Source organism: Lampris incognitus, chromosome 2, assembly GCF_029633865.1.
Source record: "Lampris incognitus isolate fLamInc1 chromosome 2, fLamInc1.hap2, whole genome shotgun sequence".
Lineage (NCBI taxonomy): Eukaryota > Metazoa > Chordata > Actinopteri > Lampriformes > Lampridae > Lampris > Lampris incognitus.
The window spans coordinates 110,577,176-110,597,336 of NC_079212.1; the positions used below are offsets into that span (position 1 = coordinate 110,577,176).

A 20,161-nucleotide genomic window follows, 5' to 3' on the forward strand; every position below is an offset into this window, starting at 1 on the left:
GTTCGGGGGGAGGGGCAACACGGCGCTGACATGTGGCTAGATGGGATCGAGCCACGAACGGAAGTGACACAAAATCTCGCCAGGTGTATTTCGTTGCTATGGCGATAGCTAGCCTAGCTGAGCTACCGCGATTTTGGATTTTGGTTAATCTCGCCGGGCGTATTTTGTTGCTATGGCGATAGCTAGCCTAGCTAACCTCCTGAGCTACAGCGAGTTTGGACTTTGGTTTTTAAAGCCAGATGAATGATGAGTCGGATGAATTAGTTTTACTTAAAATAACTACGATTTCACTTAAAAAAAACCTGGTAATTGTGTATTTTAAATGAAATATCACTGTTGGTTGTGCGTAGATACTGCTTTCGAATTTCGTCAGTGTGTCCCCCTCATATTTTTTTAAAATCCCCTCAAAAGATCTACGCGACGGGAAACCGTGAAAATAGCCTTCGTGGGCATCTGAATTTGCCGCCATGTCTCTCAGGAGGTTAGCTAGGCTTGTGGATAGATGGGGTGCCCGGTGAGATTTGGTGTAACTTCTGTCCATGGCTCTATCCCATCTAGCCACAACCACACTGACAGGGGGTCTCCCCTGGCGAAACTTCTCACTATCAGGTGAAAATAAACGGGTGGTGACTCCACATGCAACGGAGGAGGCATGTGGTAGTCTGCAGCCCTCCCCGGATCGGCAGAGGGGGTGGAGCAGCGACCTGTCGGTAATTGATCTATTCGCCCTACCGGCTGTGCTCGGGATCCTGCGAGTACAGATGATATCACTAGTTCACGCATTATGATTGGGTAGGGGCTTGGGTAGGGGCTAGTTCAATTTAGGAAAAGTAGATTGACATTAGACAATAGATTGACAATAAACAGTAGATTGACATTAGACGCAGCTCGGGCCTTTGGCCCTCGCACGCGTTCGCTCATCCAGGACGCCTGAGCCTGCGGCCTCGCTCCTTAGACGCAGCTCGGGCCTTCGGCCCTTGCACCTTTACTAACCAACTCTATGTCAACATGGATTGTAAAAAACACACAGCTAAATAACTGTAAAGCTAGAGTTAAACAACGCTAGCTAGCAACATAATCCGTGACGTCATATGTAGTCAAACGACCCTGAGTCGATATTGTACCCGAGCAGAAATAGAACCCACACCGGGACGGCTCGAAGAGTGGGGTAATTGGCCGGATACAATTGGGGAGAAAAAAACGGAGGTAAATAAAATAAATAAATAAACAAATAAGTGTGGCGTTTAATAAAATTAGTTTTTCTCTTTCAAGTGGGTCATCCATACTTCAGCACAAACTGTCTTCGACCGACGTGTCCAGTTTCAGTTGCACAAAAGAGAAATCTCCCACATAGGCTACTCAGTACATAGCACAATTATTGAGATTGAAATGAGCTCATCAAAAAAGGAAATGCTGATAAACTAAGTAGGGATGTTCTAATGCTGCCCTAAACAGTTGAAATTCTGTGAATGAACTCTTGCTGACTAGTCATTTACTCTGCAAGTGGCTTTCGAGCTGAATCAAAACAGCAGCCATTAAGAACTCCCAAAGGCCTGTCTTTCATTTCAAAATAGGGGGGAAAAAAACCTGGGAGAATGGTTATCTTCCAAGTATTCTCTTGGAGTGAGGATTCAAATCAATCAGAGAGCTGGAAAGCCCAGTCAAAACACTGCCTAGCCACATCCTTGAGAGTTTTAATTGCAACTGGGTGATTAAGGCTCAGTGTAGTAGCTGATTAATGCCATCTAAACTTCGTTAGTGTTCAAAAATCACTTGCTTTCTCCTCCTACTCTGTGCACTGGCAGTTCAAGCGAATGTTTCAAAGTCAATTAAAATCTTATCTTAGGAGCTGAATTTCTCTTGACAGTTTCATGGATACAATAGCCACTGAATTAGTATTAAATATTGTTTTTTTTTTAAATAGACAAAATCTTCCAAAAATGTGATTTTATTTTCTGGCATAGAAATAAGACGCTATCAAAATACTGTACGTTGACTAATGTACACTGACTAAACTGGCTAAAATCAACTTCAGTGCTCTTCTAACATAACCTTGCACCTTCTCACTGCACACCCCTAAGGAGCACTTCACCCTGCCAAAGGGTCAATGATACGCCCTTCTCCGACTCCCCTGCCTCGCCTTACCAGACCGTGAAGGGGGAGGCTGCACTCGGCTCTGGCTAGAGGAGCAAACGTGTGTCCGGAGGGCTGTTGGGTCAAATCCCCATATCTGGCTGGGAAAAATCTGGCTGCGGTAAAGTGAAACCCTCTGCCGTGCCCTAAATAACTAACAATTCAAGCAAGGCACTTCATTTCCAGTGCTAGTGAAGCTGTGAAGTCACCAGCAGCGGAACGTTTGCAGTAATATTGGGCAGGGCCCAAGTTTTGTGTGTGTGTGTGTGTGTGTGTGTGTGTGAGAGAGAGAGAGAGAGAAAGAGAGAAAGAAAGGGAGAGAGACCATTTCTGCCTGTGCAACTACTCCCACTGTCCGTTGTGGTTAACACAAATGTGTTCTTCTTACTCAGCTTTGTTCTGAGCTGGAGCAGAGGCTAAAGCAAGGCCCAGGGCTGGAACTGCAAGGGGAGGTACAGAGCGAGGGCTGGGGGGTGGGATGGGGCTTGGACTGTAAGCAGAGGGATGTGGTTAAGACAGGGGCTGAGGCTAACAAGCTGCTTATCCGACTCTTTCTGCCATTTTTTTCTTCTTTTTTTTATAACACATAAAAGACTCAGATGATTTCATTCTCAAGAATTTTCCATTGCACTTTACATTGTTGGAAGAATTTTGAAGCGATATAATTTTGGGGAAAATAAAATATTTTCCCACTTGAATGAAAAAAAAAAAATACCCCAACAAATAAAGCCGCATTGGACATAATCGAAATTGTTTTACCCCTTTGAAAAATTATTTTAATCTTCTTGTATGCACATCAAAAGCTAAAATTAAATGGCTTTGTTATAATGGCCTGTGTTATTATAATGAATATAGCGTGTGATGTGTGCAATGTGTGGATGTGTGTGAGTGTCAGGAGCTGATAAAGAGGGGAAGGGACTTGGAAAGAGGTGGACCATGAGGTGGGAGTTGAAACAAAGAAAGACTGTTACGGCCTCCGTCTGGGAGCTCCATAAATGCTCCACATCTGGTACTGTGGAGTAAAGTATGATATTATTCATCAAGCAATGTTTACATCTATAAAAAAAAAAAATCCCCTAAATCCGGCACGCCTTGTCCGGTACCTTGTGTTTCAACAAGATGTGTTTTTATCAGCTTAAATATGATGAAGAGCCTCTCCTCGTGTTATGCTGAGTAGGGCAAGGCTCTCCGGCAGACCACGAGCCACTTCATTTAGACCTGCTGTTTCTCACCTCCTGCTCACGCTGAGTCAAACGACCTTAACTTTTCCTGCACACAGCACAGCGTTGCGTCGAATGCTCAAGTGAGAAGAGAAAAAAAGGGAAAGGAAAAAAGAAAAAAAATACCTACACCATTCACCCACACATCTGGGACTGCCTGCCTGCCTTGCCTGACGCCTGCTAACACCCGGCGCATATGTTTCCTTATGGCCACAGGCACAATCATGTCTCTCCAGACAGCAGAGCAAAAGCCCCCTTAAATCAGCGATGAAGTCCCAATCCAGTAACAGAGTGACAGGTAACACATTTCTCCAGAGGGGTGCATTCCTAGCTTGGCTTGGCTGTGTTAAATTTTCATAGAGATGACAGGTGGCGGGCGGTGAGCAGAGACAGGGGCTGAGTTTTTTTTTTTTGGACTTAACGGACTCAGAGAGAGGGACAAAGCAGGCAAAGATGGCATCAATTGCGTTGTTTTGAAGTGCCAAGGTTTGTGGGGCTCGGGGAGCGGGCTGCGGAGAAGTGCCCTCCAGCTCTACCCAACATAAGTGTGAGAGACAATGAGATTGAGTTAAGCACGCTTCCTTTGTTGACTGAAGGATTAGATGTTGTGATTCCGGAGATCAGCTGCCTAACCGCGTTGAAAAACAAAGACCCAGGGAACGATGATTTCCTCTTTCCCATCTCAACTCCTGGGCTGGGCAATCTCTTTCTGAAGCGTGCTGTCCAAGCCCTGAACATATTCAGGCAACCACTTGTTAATGAATATTAATTACACTATTTGCTCAGAAAGCATCTTAGACATGCACTCGTAACTGCAGCTTAAACACATCGATAGGCAACTGTTGAGCATCTAAAGTGTCTAATAGGCAGATAAGGGGTAAGAGAGACTGAATCGCAGCTGTTATGTCTCAGGTACGTACAATCCTTGAAACAGCCATTGTGTTGTCAACACATCAGCCATGTTCTGGCAAAGCCACAAACCTGTACCAACTCAGTCTGTTGGTCTGTGAGCATCTGCCCGGTAAAAACCTAAAACGTTAATTCAAAAGAGGATGATGTCACTGACCACTCTCAATCTTAATCTAAAATCGAACAAAATCAAGTCTGCAGGGGGGAACCTATTACCACCGGTGCTGCTGGATGGGCAAGTACCATCTAGCCATCCACTGATGTTTCTAGGCTATTCGTTCTACCCGTGTACCACACTCTTGTGTAAGGCTACTGAAAAGCATCCTCATACTGTAATCATGCAAGATCTTCTATATCAGTGACAGAAATGGCTCTCATAGCACCTGCTTGTGTATGTAAGGCCTGTATTAAAAGCTTGTGTGTATGCACATGTGCAAGAATGCCTTTGAAAGCAAATGCGTATGTGCACGTATTTATCAGAGAAAAGAGAGACAGGCAGAGAAAAGACAACACAGGTGTTTAATCAACCTCAAAATAATGTGGTGTTTGCTTTGACATTTTTGACTGCAAAAAAAAAAAAGCTCTGTCGGTTATGTGGGCGGTGCAGTGACAAGACAGACAGGGGTGAAAGAATAGTGACAAAACGTTAGTTGAAAGGCCATCTTTGACCTGACCTTGTGTTCACACCTCCTAGAGACTAATCCGGCTGCAGGCCTCTGGTTTCCATGTTAATGCCATAATGCTAAAAAATCCATGCTCACGAAACCTGCAGGTGTTGTACCGCATATGTGCCTGTGTGCGTGCGTGCATGCCTGCATGCATGTGTCTGCATGTAACTGTGTGTCTGTCTTTACACATGCACGTGTGTGAGACAGTATGAAAGAGAAAGGCAGAGAGAAAGATGCTGGTACAAAGAGAGTGAATGGAAGCGCGTGTGTGTGTGTGTGTGTGTGTGTGTGTGTGTGTGTGTGTGTGTGTGTGTGTGTGTGTGTGTGTGTGTGTGTGTGTGTGTGTGTGTAAGAGCAAGAGAGAATGAGAGACGTGTATGTGCTCTTGCCAGAGGCCTGTGTGTCAGAAGGAACACCACCCAACACTTTTTCCCCCCAAAGAAATTTGGAGCGATTGCCATAGCCACTAAGACCAAAGGAAGATAAATTTGGCATACAATACTGGCTTGCCCCTTCTTACAGTGGGAAGAAATGTTAAGTCACATGATTAAAACCATCTAAAGCCCTTCCATCTCGCCCACTGAGGTAAAAGGAAACTAAAGCTAGACAATTGCCTGCTTCTATGAGGAAAAACAGTTGAATATGGTGCGCCAAATGGACTCCTTGGGGAGTAAGGCTTTAAATCCTCATATTCCCTCTTTCTCTCCACTCATTCTTCTTCCCTGACAACAGGGGTATGTTAAGCCACCAGGTGGGAAAGTGTGTGTTGTCTTGTGTGTGTGTGTGTGTGTGTGTGTGTGTGTGTGTGTGTGTGTGTGTGTGTGTGTGTGTGTGCACTTCCCTTTTTTTAATGTTTACCATATGTTTATGCCTTAAGAGTCTATATTCCCATGTAGGGGGTTTTGTACATTCGTGAGCTTGTGTGTCTGTGCCTATGCGCATATGTGCTTGTGTATGTCTCCGTGCATTAGCAAAGTCTACCTATGCCTTCGCTCAACAGTTTGGCAGGGTCTGAAAGCCGTTTGAGCGGTGCAACCCCTCGACTCACAATCTTGCCAGAGCTTCACACCGACAAAGACGGAGGGCTAATCCCCAACATGTTTTTCCAATCACTCCAACAGGCAGGCTTCTGACAGACGGTCCACCGGGGGACTTGTACAGTCCTCCCATGCAAGCAAGCACGCCTGCCCAGTGATTGCAAACAGTCACACTGCTTCTCAGGTAAATCTACTAAAAAGGGAAGAAAAGAAAAAAAACATTGGTGGCGATCCAGCTGAGCAGGATGTATCTAAAAAGGTGAAGAAGCATGGCTATAACTCTGCACGGGTTGCGAGCTTGATTCCCACTAGGGCTCCACCATGTTAATAATGTATATGTTGTATTAGTTATATAATGTATACAGCATATGCATGCCTTTATCGTGAATTTAAATTGTTGTTGGTACAACTACAAACAGGAACTATTGTTTGCTCCGCCTGCTCTGTCCAGCTTCATCGTCTTCAAATCTACCACAAACAGTGCTAGTAGAGGTGCAGCTAGAGGGGACTGCACAATCCCACTCAGGAGAACTGCATTTAGCCAGGCCATCTTCTCCTTTAGAGCATCACATCAATGGAACCCAGCACAACAATCAATTAGAGAGTCCCCATCCTATTATTCATTTAAATGTAATGTCAAGGAATGGCTTATTAAGAACCAACGATGCCAACATTGATGCTATTCGCATACACCTTTAACATGTTGTTTAACTGTATTGTACATAAGCAGTGTTGTATGTCTGCTTTTTTACATATATATTTTTTCTATATCTTTATTATATTTTTCTACATTATTTCTGTATTCTGTATATATTTTTGTTTGTTTGCTCATTTTTCTTGTATTGTATAATAACTATGTTGAATGTTTACAGATTAGAATTTTTTTTTTTTGCCTGATGCCTAACAACATCAGGCAAAGGGAATGTGGATTAATGTACATTGTCCATTCCCAAATAAACGTTTGAAAAAAGAAAACTAACTTGCAGCTCACTTTTTGAAAATCTTTGGTGACTGCCTGAATAGCATAAATTGAAGTGTAATATTTTAATGCTCTATCAGCTCTCTGATTTTGGTTATACATGAACAGTGTTTTTCATACAAAAAAACATGCAGATAACCACAGACCTACATTTTTTATTTTTTAGCATGTGGAAACTTGAAATACACCTACCAGGCTAAAGACACATTTTAATTTCTGGCAAAAACGTGAAATAAGGTTTGGAAGCTTGTTTCATTTTACAATCAGCCATTTCAGAAATCTTCAGCAGGATGCATTGTAATTCATCAAGCACAACACATGAGTATTTTTACTGTTTGGAAAAATATGATGGATTAAAAGGTAAGAGGGGGGGTGTTAAATACAAAGAGGAACCTTTGCGTTATCTGCAGATGAAAAAGCTATTTGGACTTTATGAATGCCCGCATTCTCCACGTTTAACCATATCATATGTCTTATTCATTTCAATTCATGGTCTCAGCTGTAGCGCTGCATTGATTCCACAGCCGTAGCAGGTCTCCTGAGAATCCCTATGGATTTCCTAGGCACATTTTATAATCATCCATTGTGACTGCAGACCCCCCCCCCCCCCCAAAAAAAAAAAACCTGACAGAGGAAGGTATGGAAAATTGTAGTCACTGCAACCGTCACCATTACCATCTCCTTATAAGCATTGCTTCTGTATTGGTGAGCTGTGTTACCTCATGGCTATGCTGGGATTCCAGACATTATTTCATTGACCCCAGTGGACATATATTGGTTTTGCTTTGGACAATCTTGAATCATGGGTTTAATTTAATTAAGATGGAATAACAATATAAACTGAGTTGGGAACAGGGGGAAGATGTTCCTGCATTTAATGGGAGCTCTTACAAGCACAGGTCTGGTGATCCGACTGTCAATCATCTCCACACACGCACGCACGCACGCACGCACACACACACGCACGCACACACACACACAATTTGGATCTGCTTTCAGTGAGGTGATTATGTAAATGCAGGTGCGCTTACTCTGCCCAATGGAGCATTTATCATACAATATAATGGCTGTGAAATAGTTGTAATGAACCACCCTCTCTCTTTTATTGATGTGACTTAATAAACACGTTCCTAGAAGTCTAATCTTTGCTAAGCCCACATTATTGATCAGGGCTGTACACAAGCCACTGCAGATTGATGAGGCTGGTGTGAGGTAAGAGCTAACATTATGAAAAAAAATTTAAAAATTAAAAATCCCAGCCCCCTACTAAAATAAGTAATTATGCTACCATTTTAAAATCATAAGGGAAAACTATAATAACTGAATACAGAAATTAAATCCTGCAGAAAAGATTTTTGTAGACCTGCAAAAGATTGAGTCTATTTATTATTTAAACTCGGCACAAGCTTTGAAATCCGAACATGAAATTATTAGTTTCATCAGCACTTTTGTTGTACTATCATAGATATTATTCACACCTAGTCATTGAAGAATCCAATGACAATTCATAATAAAGTGCAATTTCATTAATGTAGAGTAGTTGAAAATGAGAAATGAAAAGGAATATTTTTTCAATATTTTCAACAGGCCATCTGTGTAGACGAAATAGGGAGATTAGTATGTAGCTTCTGTGGTTAGTTTTAGTCGACCATCCGAAGTTCTGCCAAAACTCTTAGACTAAGGGTTGTCACTGAAAGATTTGAAAAATGAGCGGGGAAGAATTTGGGAGCCGAAATTGCAGTAAATAACTTGTGTTATCACCAGCACATTGGGATTGCTCACTGTCAGGAAAATTCTTAAATCCTCACCCTATCTAGGAACCCCATCATGGTGGATTAGAAATCTTCGTAAACCTTCAAAGTAAGACCACAATAATGTCCACCGTGCCCCACCCGCCACCCTCAGGTAATCTGAAAACTCCTTGTGTGCTTACCGGGTTTAAGTCTGCACTGACAATTGGCACCTATGGTTTAACACGGCCTTCAGTAATTGGACTACAGCCGATTGAACACTAAGACGTGTATTTACACTCCTCTTGCAATGACCCTAGCCTTTGACGTTCCACTCCCCTTAACCCTCATATAATTTCAGAAACGTTCCCACACACACACACTTACTCTGGCATTTGTCACTAAATTAGAATTACTGCAGCCCCTTACTCAATGAGAGAGAAATTCAGAGAAATTCAGGTGAGCCAGTCACCCAGGTGGGTAGGTTCTCACTCTCAGTGTGCACGAACTGTAAGCTGTAAGAGTCCTCCACTGTAAGGTGAAATACTACATACAGCAGACTGTAAAACAACACATTCTCGGGCTTTTTGTGAAAAATCGACCACAATCATTACAGCATTACCCCCCCCCCTCTCTCATAAATACATATAATTTTTAACACCTATTTAGATGGTTCTGGACTCAATAAAGGTGGCTGTCATACACCTGGTATGGAGAAAACCAAATTTGCCAGTTTTCTTTCTATTACCCTATATAAACTGAATGTACTATATGTTCCCTTTAAAGTTTGTGAACTCCATTATGGACCTAGAAAAATTAAAAATGTTTTACAACGCCTGTAAAAATGTAATGTTTGGTTTCAAAATAGTGAAATAGTAATATTGTTTTTCACCTCCTGTAAAGTTGGCGCCTTTGCGGATTTGTGGGTTTCGCTCAACAGAAGAAGAATGAAAGCCACTTTATTTTGTCACTGTACTCTTACAACAAATTTGTCAGCAGTGAGGAGCTACAGCACCCAGGGACCAACTCCAGTTCTTCTTTCCATTGCCTTGGTCAGGAGCACAGACAGGAGTATTAACCCTAACATGTATGTCTTTTTGGTGGTGGGAGGAAACCGGAGCACCCAGAGGAAACCCACGCAGACACGGGGAGAACATGCAAACTCTACACAGAAAGAACCTGGGACGGCCTGGGGTTCAAACCCAGGACCTTCTTATTGTGATGCAACAGTGCTAACCACTGGGCCACCGTGCTGCCCAGTGACAATATTTTACCTGTAACCCTCCAATTTAGCAATATAACAAAAATGTTGACTTTTCTTGGGCTACTTACCACCACCCCAGGTAATCAGGATGAATTGTTAGATATGAGGGATCTTCATCAAGCATGGATTTGGATAAATGCAACCTCACATAGCTTCAGTCCAGTGTGGAGGTTGGTGTCCCTAGTCCATGCAACATTTCACCAAGCTCACTTTGACGCATATCTGATTCTGCCTTCTCCCACATCAGGGCCTGAAAGGTTCAGCAACTGATTTATACTGTTTCAGAATTAATCTCAGAAAACACAAGATTAGTCTCTAAATGGAAAAAGTCACAGCCAATGGCCAAATCAGTTAATTGTCTGACTTTAATTCCCTATGTTCTGAGCTAATGCAATTAGGTAGAGTAGAAACCTCAACTATCACGGTACGGCACAGTGAGAAATCATTCTCTCCTCCTCTCTGCCTTCTCTTTTGCTGCCTCTGCTTTTAAAATTTCATATCCTGTTCAATCTCCAGAATATTTATTTGCAATATATTTTTAAAGCCCAGACAAAGAATATATCTTTCAGTTTTGCTTATCATGCCTTAAATAGCTTTTACCTTTCTTTGTCTGGAAAAATTACATTTCATAATGTTTGTGAGTATGGAACAGTATGCACTATGATGATAAAATATGTAAGACGGAACGAGCCCCATCCATGCGATCACCACAAGACAGCTCTCATCTGTTATGGAGCACCAGTTCCCACTCGCCACGTTTACGAATCAGATAAAACGTGTTTGCTTGCTGGCAGTATCCTCAGCTGGGGCGCTCGCTGTGTCCAAGTGATACCAATAGACCTGTTGGGGTCTGACAGCAGGTGATGAGGCCTTTTATCTGTGGCCTGCCTGTTGGCTGAGGAAAGCAACCAACGGCAGTTAGACAGGCAGACACATGAAGGAAAGAAGGAAACGGATGCATCAGTTTTGCCCAGGAACTAGCAGGAGATGAAGAGAAATGTGCTAACCACATAACTATTGGCCAAAACAGAAATCGGTCAGAGCTGGTACAGCCTGCGTAATGGCTTGGAAGCTAGTCTCTGCCGAGGAGGGAGGGGGAGGGTCCTACTGTTGATATGGGCCGTGTTGGACGGACGGAGGGGGCCAGAGGGAGAAAGAAATTGAGTAATGAAAGAGAGAGACAAAAAACAAAAGGAAGATGTCACGTGGCTCCAGAGTCGCTGATAGCTGTGATGTGATGTGCAGCGCCGTGCAGAGGCAGTGGTTCAGGTGGAAAAGGCTTCCCTTTGTGATGCAGATGACAACGCAATCAGCCCTTCTTTGTCTCGGCCGATGGGCTCTGCTCCCGGGACATTGAGAACCAGACACTAATCCGCTGGGTTTGTGTTCTCTGGGTGTGCTCATAAAGGCGGTGTCAGAGTACCTGGGGTGTGTGTGGACGGGGGTCTCTGAAGCGAGGTCTGACCTCTCTCAGGGTAAACCCTCTCTCCCTCCCTCCTCTCCTTCTGCTTCTTCTTCTCCCTGCATCTTGACTCAACAGCTTGCCTGCCCAGATGAATACCATGAACGCCATATTGTGATGCTTATGACTCGCCATTCGGGAAGGAGATGTGGCGGAAGCCAAGATCACATTCATTGGTTCAACGTGGGTTTTCCATGAAACCGTTTTATTGGAAGCTCAGGACAGACTTGTTCCCCAACCAAATCAAAAAGGCACAACAAAGCCAATGAACAACACATTTATAAAACTCTATTGATTGTACATAATTTTAATGCTTTTTTAATGCTACATACACAAAAATCATTTCAGCTGCAAATTAGATGCTGCAGAGACATTTTGGAATGTGAGTGCTCATGCATATCCTCTATCGAATAAAACCAGGGATTTCAATACAATGCCTTTAGCTCCCAGCTGGTTTAAGAATCAGGCTCGTCCTCATAAATATGATGCACCAAGAGACTGTGGATTACCAATTAAGATGTGCTAATTACGATGGCAGGATATAAACATATCCTTGATCTAGATCCTCACATAAAATATCGTAAAGGTTATGCAGAGGTAAAAACAAGTTTCTGCTGCAACTGTTTATGCAAACTGAACTTGCACCAGTCAGCAGGAAAACGCTGCAGATATGTAAACTGTGTTCCACGGAGGAGCATAGCGACCACTGGCCAGCAACTGTGATTTAATTATACAGTTTCTCTCATTGAATTACCTTCTCATTGAATTAGACAACCAACTTGAAACAGATTAGCAAACCTCATTCGCTGATACATCCTGTGATAAAGTATGAAAATATCATGTCCACCTAGCAACCCTGTGTTGAATTATATCCTATGTTCTGTGTCTGATCATTTTCTTAAACATTAAAGCAAAGATAAAGTTGCTCCTACGGCCCTAGTCAGAGACTCTCATTTTTAGACCATGCACTTTCCCCACCCACAGATTGGAACAATTATAGCTCTTGGGGTAGGACAACACACCTATGCTTAAAAGCACTGCAAGACAAATAAAACTCAAGACCCATAATTCACCTGATCCACAGTAAAGAACACATCATTTTCTCATAATGCATCTGTTCACTATTCATGTCACACACTGCCGCATGTGTTACATAAAACTGGTTAAGTTGAAATTCTACACCCGGTCCATTTAGAAATTGATACACTATTTTCTGAACAGAACGTTGTGTGTTGTTTGCAAAGGTTGGTTTTTTTTTCTTTTTATCATTACGTATGCTTCTGATTTAAGCTATTTTTTGGATTACAAAGGGTTGATTGTAAAACCTTTTTAACCCCCTCCCCCTCCCCTCAAGAAAATAGCAATGTTACGTATGATCTTTGTAATGTTATTTTCAAACTTTTCTTTCCTTGTTTTGGTACAATGATGGTACAATGCGACTGCATGCAAGAAAGTTTAGTGGATCAGACTATCTACCAGAATTGTCCCGAAGCAATAGACATCACCCATCTGCTACTTCAAGCAGAACACTAAAAACACGAATTATTTACACATACTTTCTGACTTCAGTCAACTTAAATTTGTCATGAACGAACGTAAGATGAGTTGAAGTGGGGTGGGTTTGTTGTTAGGGGAATTGTTGGCCTCGTTTCTCTGTGAGGTCCCAGACATGATGGAAGATGTTAGATTAGGATATCCCATCGGACTACCTTTGCCAGAGTGGAACAGGTGTTCACTTGTGGTGCATTTTCCCAGCCTTGTTGACACCATCATCTATTCATAATGTCCTGCTATTTTGAGTCTCCTAATCCTGTATAGCTTTAACTGCATACTATCATTTTCATAGTCAGATTAGTGAAATAAAAAGTGCTTGGAAAAGAAACTAGAGTGATTAAAGTATCATAGTGGCGACCTCCCACTACTCGGTTGAAAAATGTAAACAGATTAGTGCCTTACTAAAAAGAAGGTGATGGATTTGGGGGGGGGGGCATTAGAAACACAATGTCATTCGTTTTCTTGTGATTTCTCCCAATTTCAGCCTCATAATGGTACTTCGTTCTGGAATTTAAGTCAAAACCAATTAAGGGCACAATACACCAAAGACACTCTGCTAATGACTATATACAGTCTGATTCATCCTCTTTCCAGGTCTTCCAGGCACACTCATCCGTTGAGTAATGCATTTTTTATTCTTCCGAGAAAATTCAAAGAAAAAAGGCAGCTTGAAATAAACAAATGTCACCATGAAAATACTGTGCACATGGAGAAGAAACATGCTTGGGATGCTGAAATCACTAATTCATAGTTCCCCTTACAAACGATGTATATTTAAATCTACACTTGTCTTGACATAAGCCATGGTGACCATTAAGAAAAAATAAATTGGTAAAAAAATATATTTGTGATATTATGAACAATATAAGAGGAATTATGTATTGCTAACACACATGCCGCATCCCAAGAGTACCTGGTGGCCCCGTTTTCAAGTTGCCATTTCCTGCTCTTACTTGCCGACCTTTTCCATCAAACCTCTCTTGGCCCGTGTCAAAACGATGGACATTCTGAAACCGCACTAACTGACTGGATTTCACCAGAAAATGGCGTCAGCCGCATCCGAGCATTGTGGTGATACTCTCACTTTAATCCTACCCTAAAGGTAGCCATAGCTGTCCCTGAAATGTGACACCTCCCTAAACTGAAACAACTGGTACCAGCACTAATTGAAATTTTTCATGCAAAGTGACAATGCCTGGGCCCTGGGCAGCATGGATTAAGGCCTGAATAGAGACAGATTCTTTGTGAAAGCCTACTGTGGTAGTTGGCGTGCAGGCCAGCTCCCTGCATCTGCTCATTGGGTGGACTGAGAAAACACTGGATTGTATACGGTCGCTCATTTTACCTTTATCTAATCCCATTTCAGGGTCTGCCTCCCTCTGTCTTTTGTTAACTCTTCAACAAACCATAATGCTTCCATGTTACACTCACACTTCTACCCCTTCAATACAATTCCAGTTCAAAAACAACCCTTGGATTTACATATGAAAGCATCTTTTACAAACTTGGCAGGATTTTCAAAACATTAACAATCATACTAGGGCTTGAACTGGCAGGATGCCTTACAATATAGGAGAAAAAGGATTGGAATACTAATAAAGACATGCAAAGTACAAATCCAAATGTTACGGAATGAATGGTATAGAGACACAAAATATGGATATAAAAGAGATCGACACAGCCAACATTTGCCAACTCTTCATTTCTACTGAGCGGGTTTGAATGCACAAGAGACGGCTACAGGAATGCAGCACATATTGAAAGGCAATCAGATCTGTGATTTTTTTTTTCAATCTGTGATCTCATCCTATCCATATTCAACCAACTTCTACTTGGTTGTACCCCATTATACTTTCCTCAGAGAAAATGGGAAATATGATATCAGAAAATGATCTATCATCCAGCTGGACCCTAACAATAGCCCACGTACAATCCTAGAGGAGGTGTGTACTGAATCATAGCGACATCCAACCACAATGACACTAGTGTACAAGTTGTAATACCACAACATAACACTAGAGAAATCAGAAAAGCCAAATGGTCTCCCCGGGGAATTTCATCTTCTCACTACAGTGTGGGCCATGACAGGTTTACAGCAAAGGGAAAATTCCACAAATATGTTTTCACGTTGACACAGCCAGATGAATTTCTCTGGCACAATGTCCATTGATTGTTTAAGTGGGCCTGTGTTTTCATATTAACAATGCCCAGACGACTTTAGGGTTTCGGAGTAATCGTCGAAAAATGGTCTGCCATTTTGATATGGTTACCCAGCCTGTAATGTATCCATGGAGTTGAGAGATCAGACATGATGGCTGAAATCAAGACAACTGGTTAAGACACCAGACACAAACATGAAATCCATGGGGGAAATATTAACTATTTACATGAATACTTGCCATGATTTTTTCATAGGAGACAAAATCCATCATTTGATCAAAGCTGTAATACTAGAATTTTACCATAGTTAGCTCCAACCTGATCCTACAACCTTCTCAATTCTGGACCCCTTCCCTTACATTGATTATCAAAAAACATGTTTTCATGGTGGTGTGTTCCACAAAAATCCATAGACTACATCCTACGATGCTATCACTTCCCATATCTTTCTCGGTCAACACTGCATTTATTTAACAATATCACCAAACCTGGTAGTTGGTACAATTTCAACTCTTTACAACCCGATAACGACGACCCAAACAGATTAGCACTAAATCTGATGTTCCCTTGATACTGAGCAAACCGTTATTGAAACTAACCCTATTTAGCAGATGGGGACGTTGCCAGAAAATATAATAACTTCATACATTTCCGTTTTGTAAGGCAAACATGACCATGGAAGAATTGGTATCACACTAAAGGTGGCGAAACAATACGATGAAAGATACTTTTCTGTGGCGTACTTTTTTTTTTTTAGATTAGATATGCAGTGACCTCTTTTTGAACTCTATTTCTCATACGTAAGCCCGTCCTGAAACTTCATTGGACCATCGACTAGGGCGATTCATAGGGTAAAATGGAGGGGGCTGTATCGGGACATCGAAGGGACTCACTCGTCTCCAAATCAAAATGAGTAACCTCCATACTGGAGGCCGGAGACTACAGCAATATACACTTTGCTACACAGTCAAATTACATTTTCGCTTCATCCTAGCATTAGAAATAAGTGGTATCCTTCTAAACCAAGAAACAAATGGAGCTATAGTCATCATAGACTGATCATTTGCCAAAAGAGGAACCACAACGACGTTACTGCCACATTGAGTTAGGTAAAAGATACCCATTGCTATTTGCTACCAGTTTACAGATACTGGCTTTCCATTAGCTCCTCGTGATAAATAATAATGATAATAATAACTGTTAACCGTTGTATGTATTCCTAAGGTGATGAAAAAGGTAGCATGGGACCTGAAGAACTGGTTGTACGTGTGAATAATTTACTCTTCTTTTTTTTTGAGACATCCTTTGGTTGGTCTCTTTGGCCTTGGGCATTGTGGTCAGAAACCTTGAATTAAACTAATTTACAGCTGCAAATTAAAGTCACTGTGATTACAACCAAAATTATACTGAAAAAAAGCAAAACAATAAAACATAACTAAAATGGTATATTGCATTAACAAGTATTTTAATACTTAATGATAATAACAATAATATTCTAAATAAATTATACGATTAAGGGTTTATTGTAACAGGCTGATATAATTTGATATAACTATATTGCGTGGCAGTAATATACTATGTAATGAGGCAAGATAGTACAGTCAAAGATGAAATATGGCTCATTTGATGATAGCCATTTGTTTTTATTTCTTTGTCATGTCACCATGCTTTAATGTAGATTACACACTGCACATCATAAGGAAATGGTATTTGTCAAAATATTCAAAAAGATATTTTTTTATAAAGCTATATGACGTACAAGTTTCACAGCAGTGCCTCTGTTGTGCTGTATATTTCTAAACATACTGGGACAGCATTCAGCATACCTACATGTTATATGACAGCCATTTTTAAAAAAAAGTAGTCTTGACAAGTATTGACAAGATTTTTTTTAAGTTTAAGAACATAGAATATAGAGCTTTAGAGCAACATTGGGGTATATAAACCTGATTAATCAGGCGTGTACGTTTAGGAACATTAACTTTTTCCTCTTCTGTGTCAACCCCACCTGTCACCCTGTTCAATTGAGGTGTCAATTAAATCAGAGCTGCAATCTAAAAAAAAAAAACTTGAAAAAAACATCAAAATAGCCCTGCAGATTTTGCTGTGTGCCGGTGTGGCACCTCCATCATCGTTTCTGAGGTGAGCCCGTGATCATGAGGAAGACGTTCATTCATCGGACCGCGTCCCGAGACGAGACGGTGAGCCGCTGGACGCGTCCCCACTCTCCATGTGGCAACCGGAATTCAGCTCTGCCCAAGAGCGGCGCGGTGCGATAAGTCGCCACTTATTCACCGTCCGCTTGATTAAAACCCGAGCAGAATCCACCTGGCCCGTGAGCCACTCATTCAACCTGTTTTCATTGTGCGCCCGCCTGCCCGCCGTCCATCACCGGCTAGCAAAGCCTCGCTCCCGCAGGCGGGCTGCGTTAGCCTCGCAAGTGACGGTGAGATATAGCCGCGTCTACAAGTCAATGCGCAGTGGGTTGTGTATTTGCGTTTGCACAGTCAGCCTACACATTTACCGAGAGACGGTGTTTTTTAATGACAACTGGGTTCAGGTGAGGAAAAGCGCCACGCTGAATCAGTTGATGCATTGGTCACCATCACCTCGCACGGGCTTGCCTCTCTTTCTTTCTACAGTTTTGTTTGTTGATGGCTGTACATGCAGGCTGCACAACCGCCAAACACACTCTTAATGTATAATTCAGCTAGCAAACTCAGCGTCGGTGTCAAACGTGAGCAGGTGTCGTTTATCCATTTCATTGCCTTAATGATATCGCATCAGCGGGCATGTGAGGATGCGGGAGCGTGGTTTCGTGCGTCCCCCACATCATCCCTGTATGGACGGCGATACACCGGGAACCACGGCAGCACCATGACTGCTCCGACATCAGCCACTATTCACAACCAGCACAGAAATCGCACGAGTTATCTTTGTCTGGTGTTGTGATCGGCTAGCTAGCAAAACCCACCGTGCGCTTTGTCAGAAACTAAAGCCGGCAAAAAATAAAGAAAAATTAGGAATGAAGCACAGCCTTACCTTCAACGGCTACTACGGTGGGTATTATCCAAAATATCCATAGAATATCCATTATCGGTTGCTTTGGACAAATGATTAAAGGGCCCAGACATTCAAATAAAATAAGTCCTGAAAGCCATTGACAGCAAATGCCGAGAGGGGACGAGCAGACCTTCACCTTCAATAGAGCGCTCCCAGATACCATAGAGAAAGAACTCAAATCGGGAGCAAGTTTGGGCGAGACCAAAAACCGCAGACGGAGGGGAGCGTTGCGCAGAATAGACGCACTCGTAGCCAACACGATGCTTTAATTATAACACGGTGTGTCTTGAAACGGAAAATGCACAGGTTTTATTTGCATTTCTGATGACGGATTAGTTTGCGCGTTTGATTTATCGATTCAACTTTTTTTAATCTTTGCAATAATCATCCCCTGTAAAGACACCTTAATGTACCCCACTGCCAATCACACAGAGAGGGAGAGAGATCGAGACTGCCAAAACTGACTTACCTACAGAGATAATTAAGTACTTAGGACCATGTGGAGCTTTTTACATGAAGAGAGAGCGTCTTGCTCAATTCTTGCACTTCTACCTCACCAGTCACACCGTGGACATGGTTAACACCAGCTTTACCTAAACATACTGTACGGTGAAGTATGTGGGTCTCACGGGCCATACTGGGAGCTTCTGGCGCTCTGACAGGTGACAAGGAGCACGGATATCAATTTAAAGTAAGTGTAAGGGACATTTTATCTTTATACTCCATACATTTGAGATGATTCTAAGTTCCAGTTTTTATGTAACTTCCCATATTACCCGATCGATGGGATCTGAAAATAAGTGTCAACTATTTGACTGAGTAGTCTTAACAACATGAAATATGACTATGAAAATGTGACATATGGAAATGTATACAAAAAAACAATATCAGGCTTGCACTTAAACTAGTTACACCAATATATTATGATTCTATTCTCCTATTTGTATAGTATGTTTGTGTTTGTGTGTGTGTGTGTGTGTGTGCGCGCGCACATGGATGTGTGTCATTCAGGTTTATTATTTTCAAAAAAATTACATTACTTCCCTCTTCTCATTATGCACAATACTGCTTCAGTTTTATGGGAATTAATAATTACTTAGATTTTTTTATCTTATTTGGAAAATATTATCTTATTCTTGATGGAATTTACATATTTTTGTCACTACAATGTCATCGGTGTATAATGACCAAATCAAAAGTACTCCTTAATTGACAGTTGCCAAGCCTTTATTAGTGGTGATTTGATGGAAATAATTTCAAATAGTAGCCAAGACATAATGAAACACAGAATAGCTGGCTTCATTTTTCTTTTGTTTTCTACAGTCCATGTTGTTTACAGAAATAAATGATCAGATTTAACATTTAGGGCTGGTACAGTGTAGCTCACGAGGGCCGAGACAGTGTTGTGTGTTCCTCTGAAGACAGACATGAGACCCTTCATCTTGTGTCTCCATGCCTCCAGACCTGATGCCATTAAAGTCAAACTTGAACATAAAGAGGAAGAGTATGGGAACTGGCACTTCCCCTGCTGTTAACACGAAGTTTCTTCCTATCAAATGGGACAGTCCAGTATTAAAATTGTTGGGAAATGTATGAGAAGGAACTACTGAGCGGATCATTCTGTGATGGAATATAATATGGGGATGTGGGGATGTGGTTTGGGTTGTTGCTGAAGCTGCATTTGCTAGCTCCCAAACAACCAATCAGTGAGTCAGCAGTGATATATAAATGTGCAGCTTCTCACTGAGCATTACTGAGTAAATATTTGAAGAAAGACAACACAAAGTGATTGTTGTGCCTTTTAACAAAGTTTCATTAACCGAACCCCGATCAGAGGCTCGTGAAATAGAAAAAGCTGCAAAATAAATGAAATGGCAATAGTAATCAATATGGCTGAGTCATCAATCCCTTCTCTGTATAAGTGATAAACTTACTGGCAAGTACAGGTTCAATTTGACCAATTAATCTGTAGAAACCAAAAA

General features: G+C 41.8%; 1 protein-coding gene across 1 annotated transcript in view; it reads right to left on the reverse strand.

Annotated features, from left to right (window-relative positions):
- Positions 1-18,220, reverse strand: part of ephb2b (eph receptor B2b) — a 162,791-nt gene extending 144,571 nt beyond the window's left edge. Inside the window, 1 exon segment of the mRNA XM_056273628.1 lies at positions 18,159-18,220. Within this exon segment, the coding sequence (XP_056129603.1) occupies positions 18,159-18,210 (52 nt within the window). The 5' untranslated portion in view covers positions 18,211-18,220.
- Between the last annotated feature and the right edge of the window lie 1,941 nt (positions 18,221-20,161).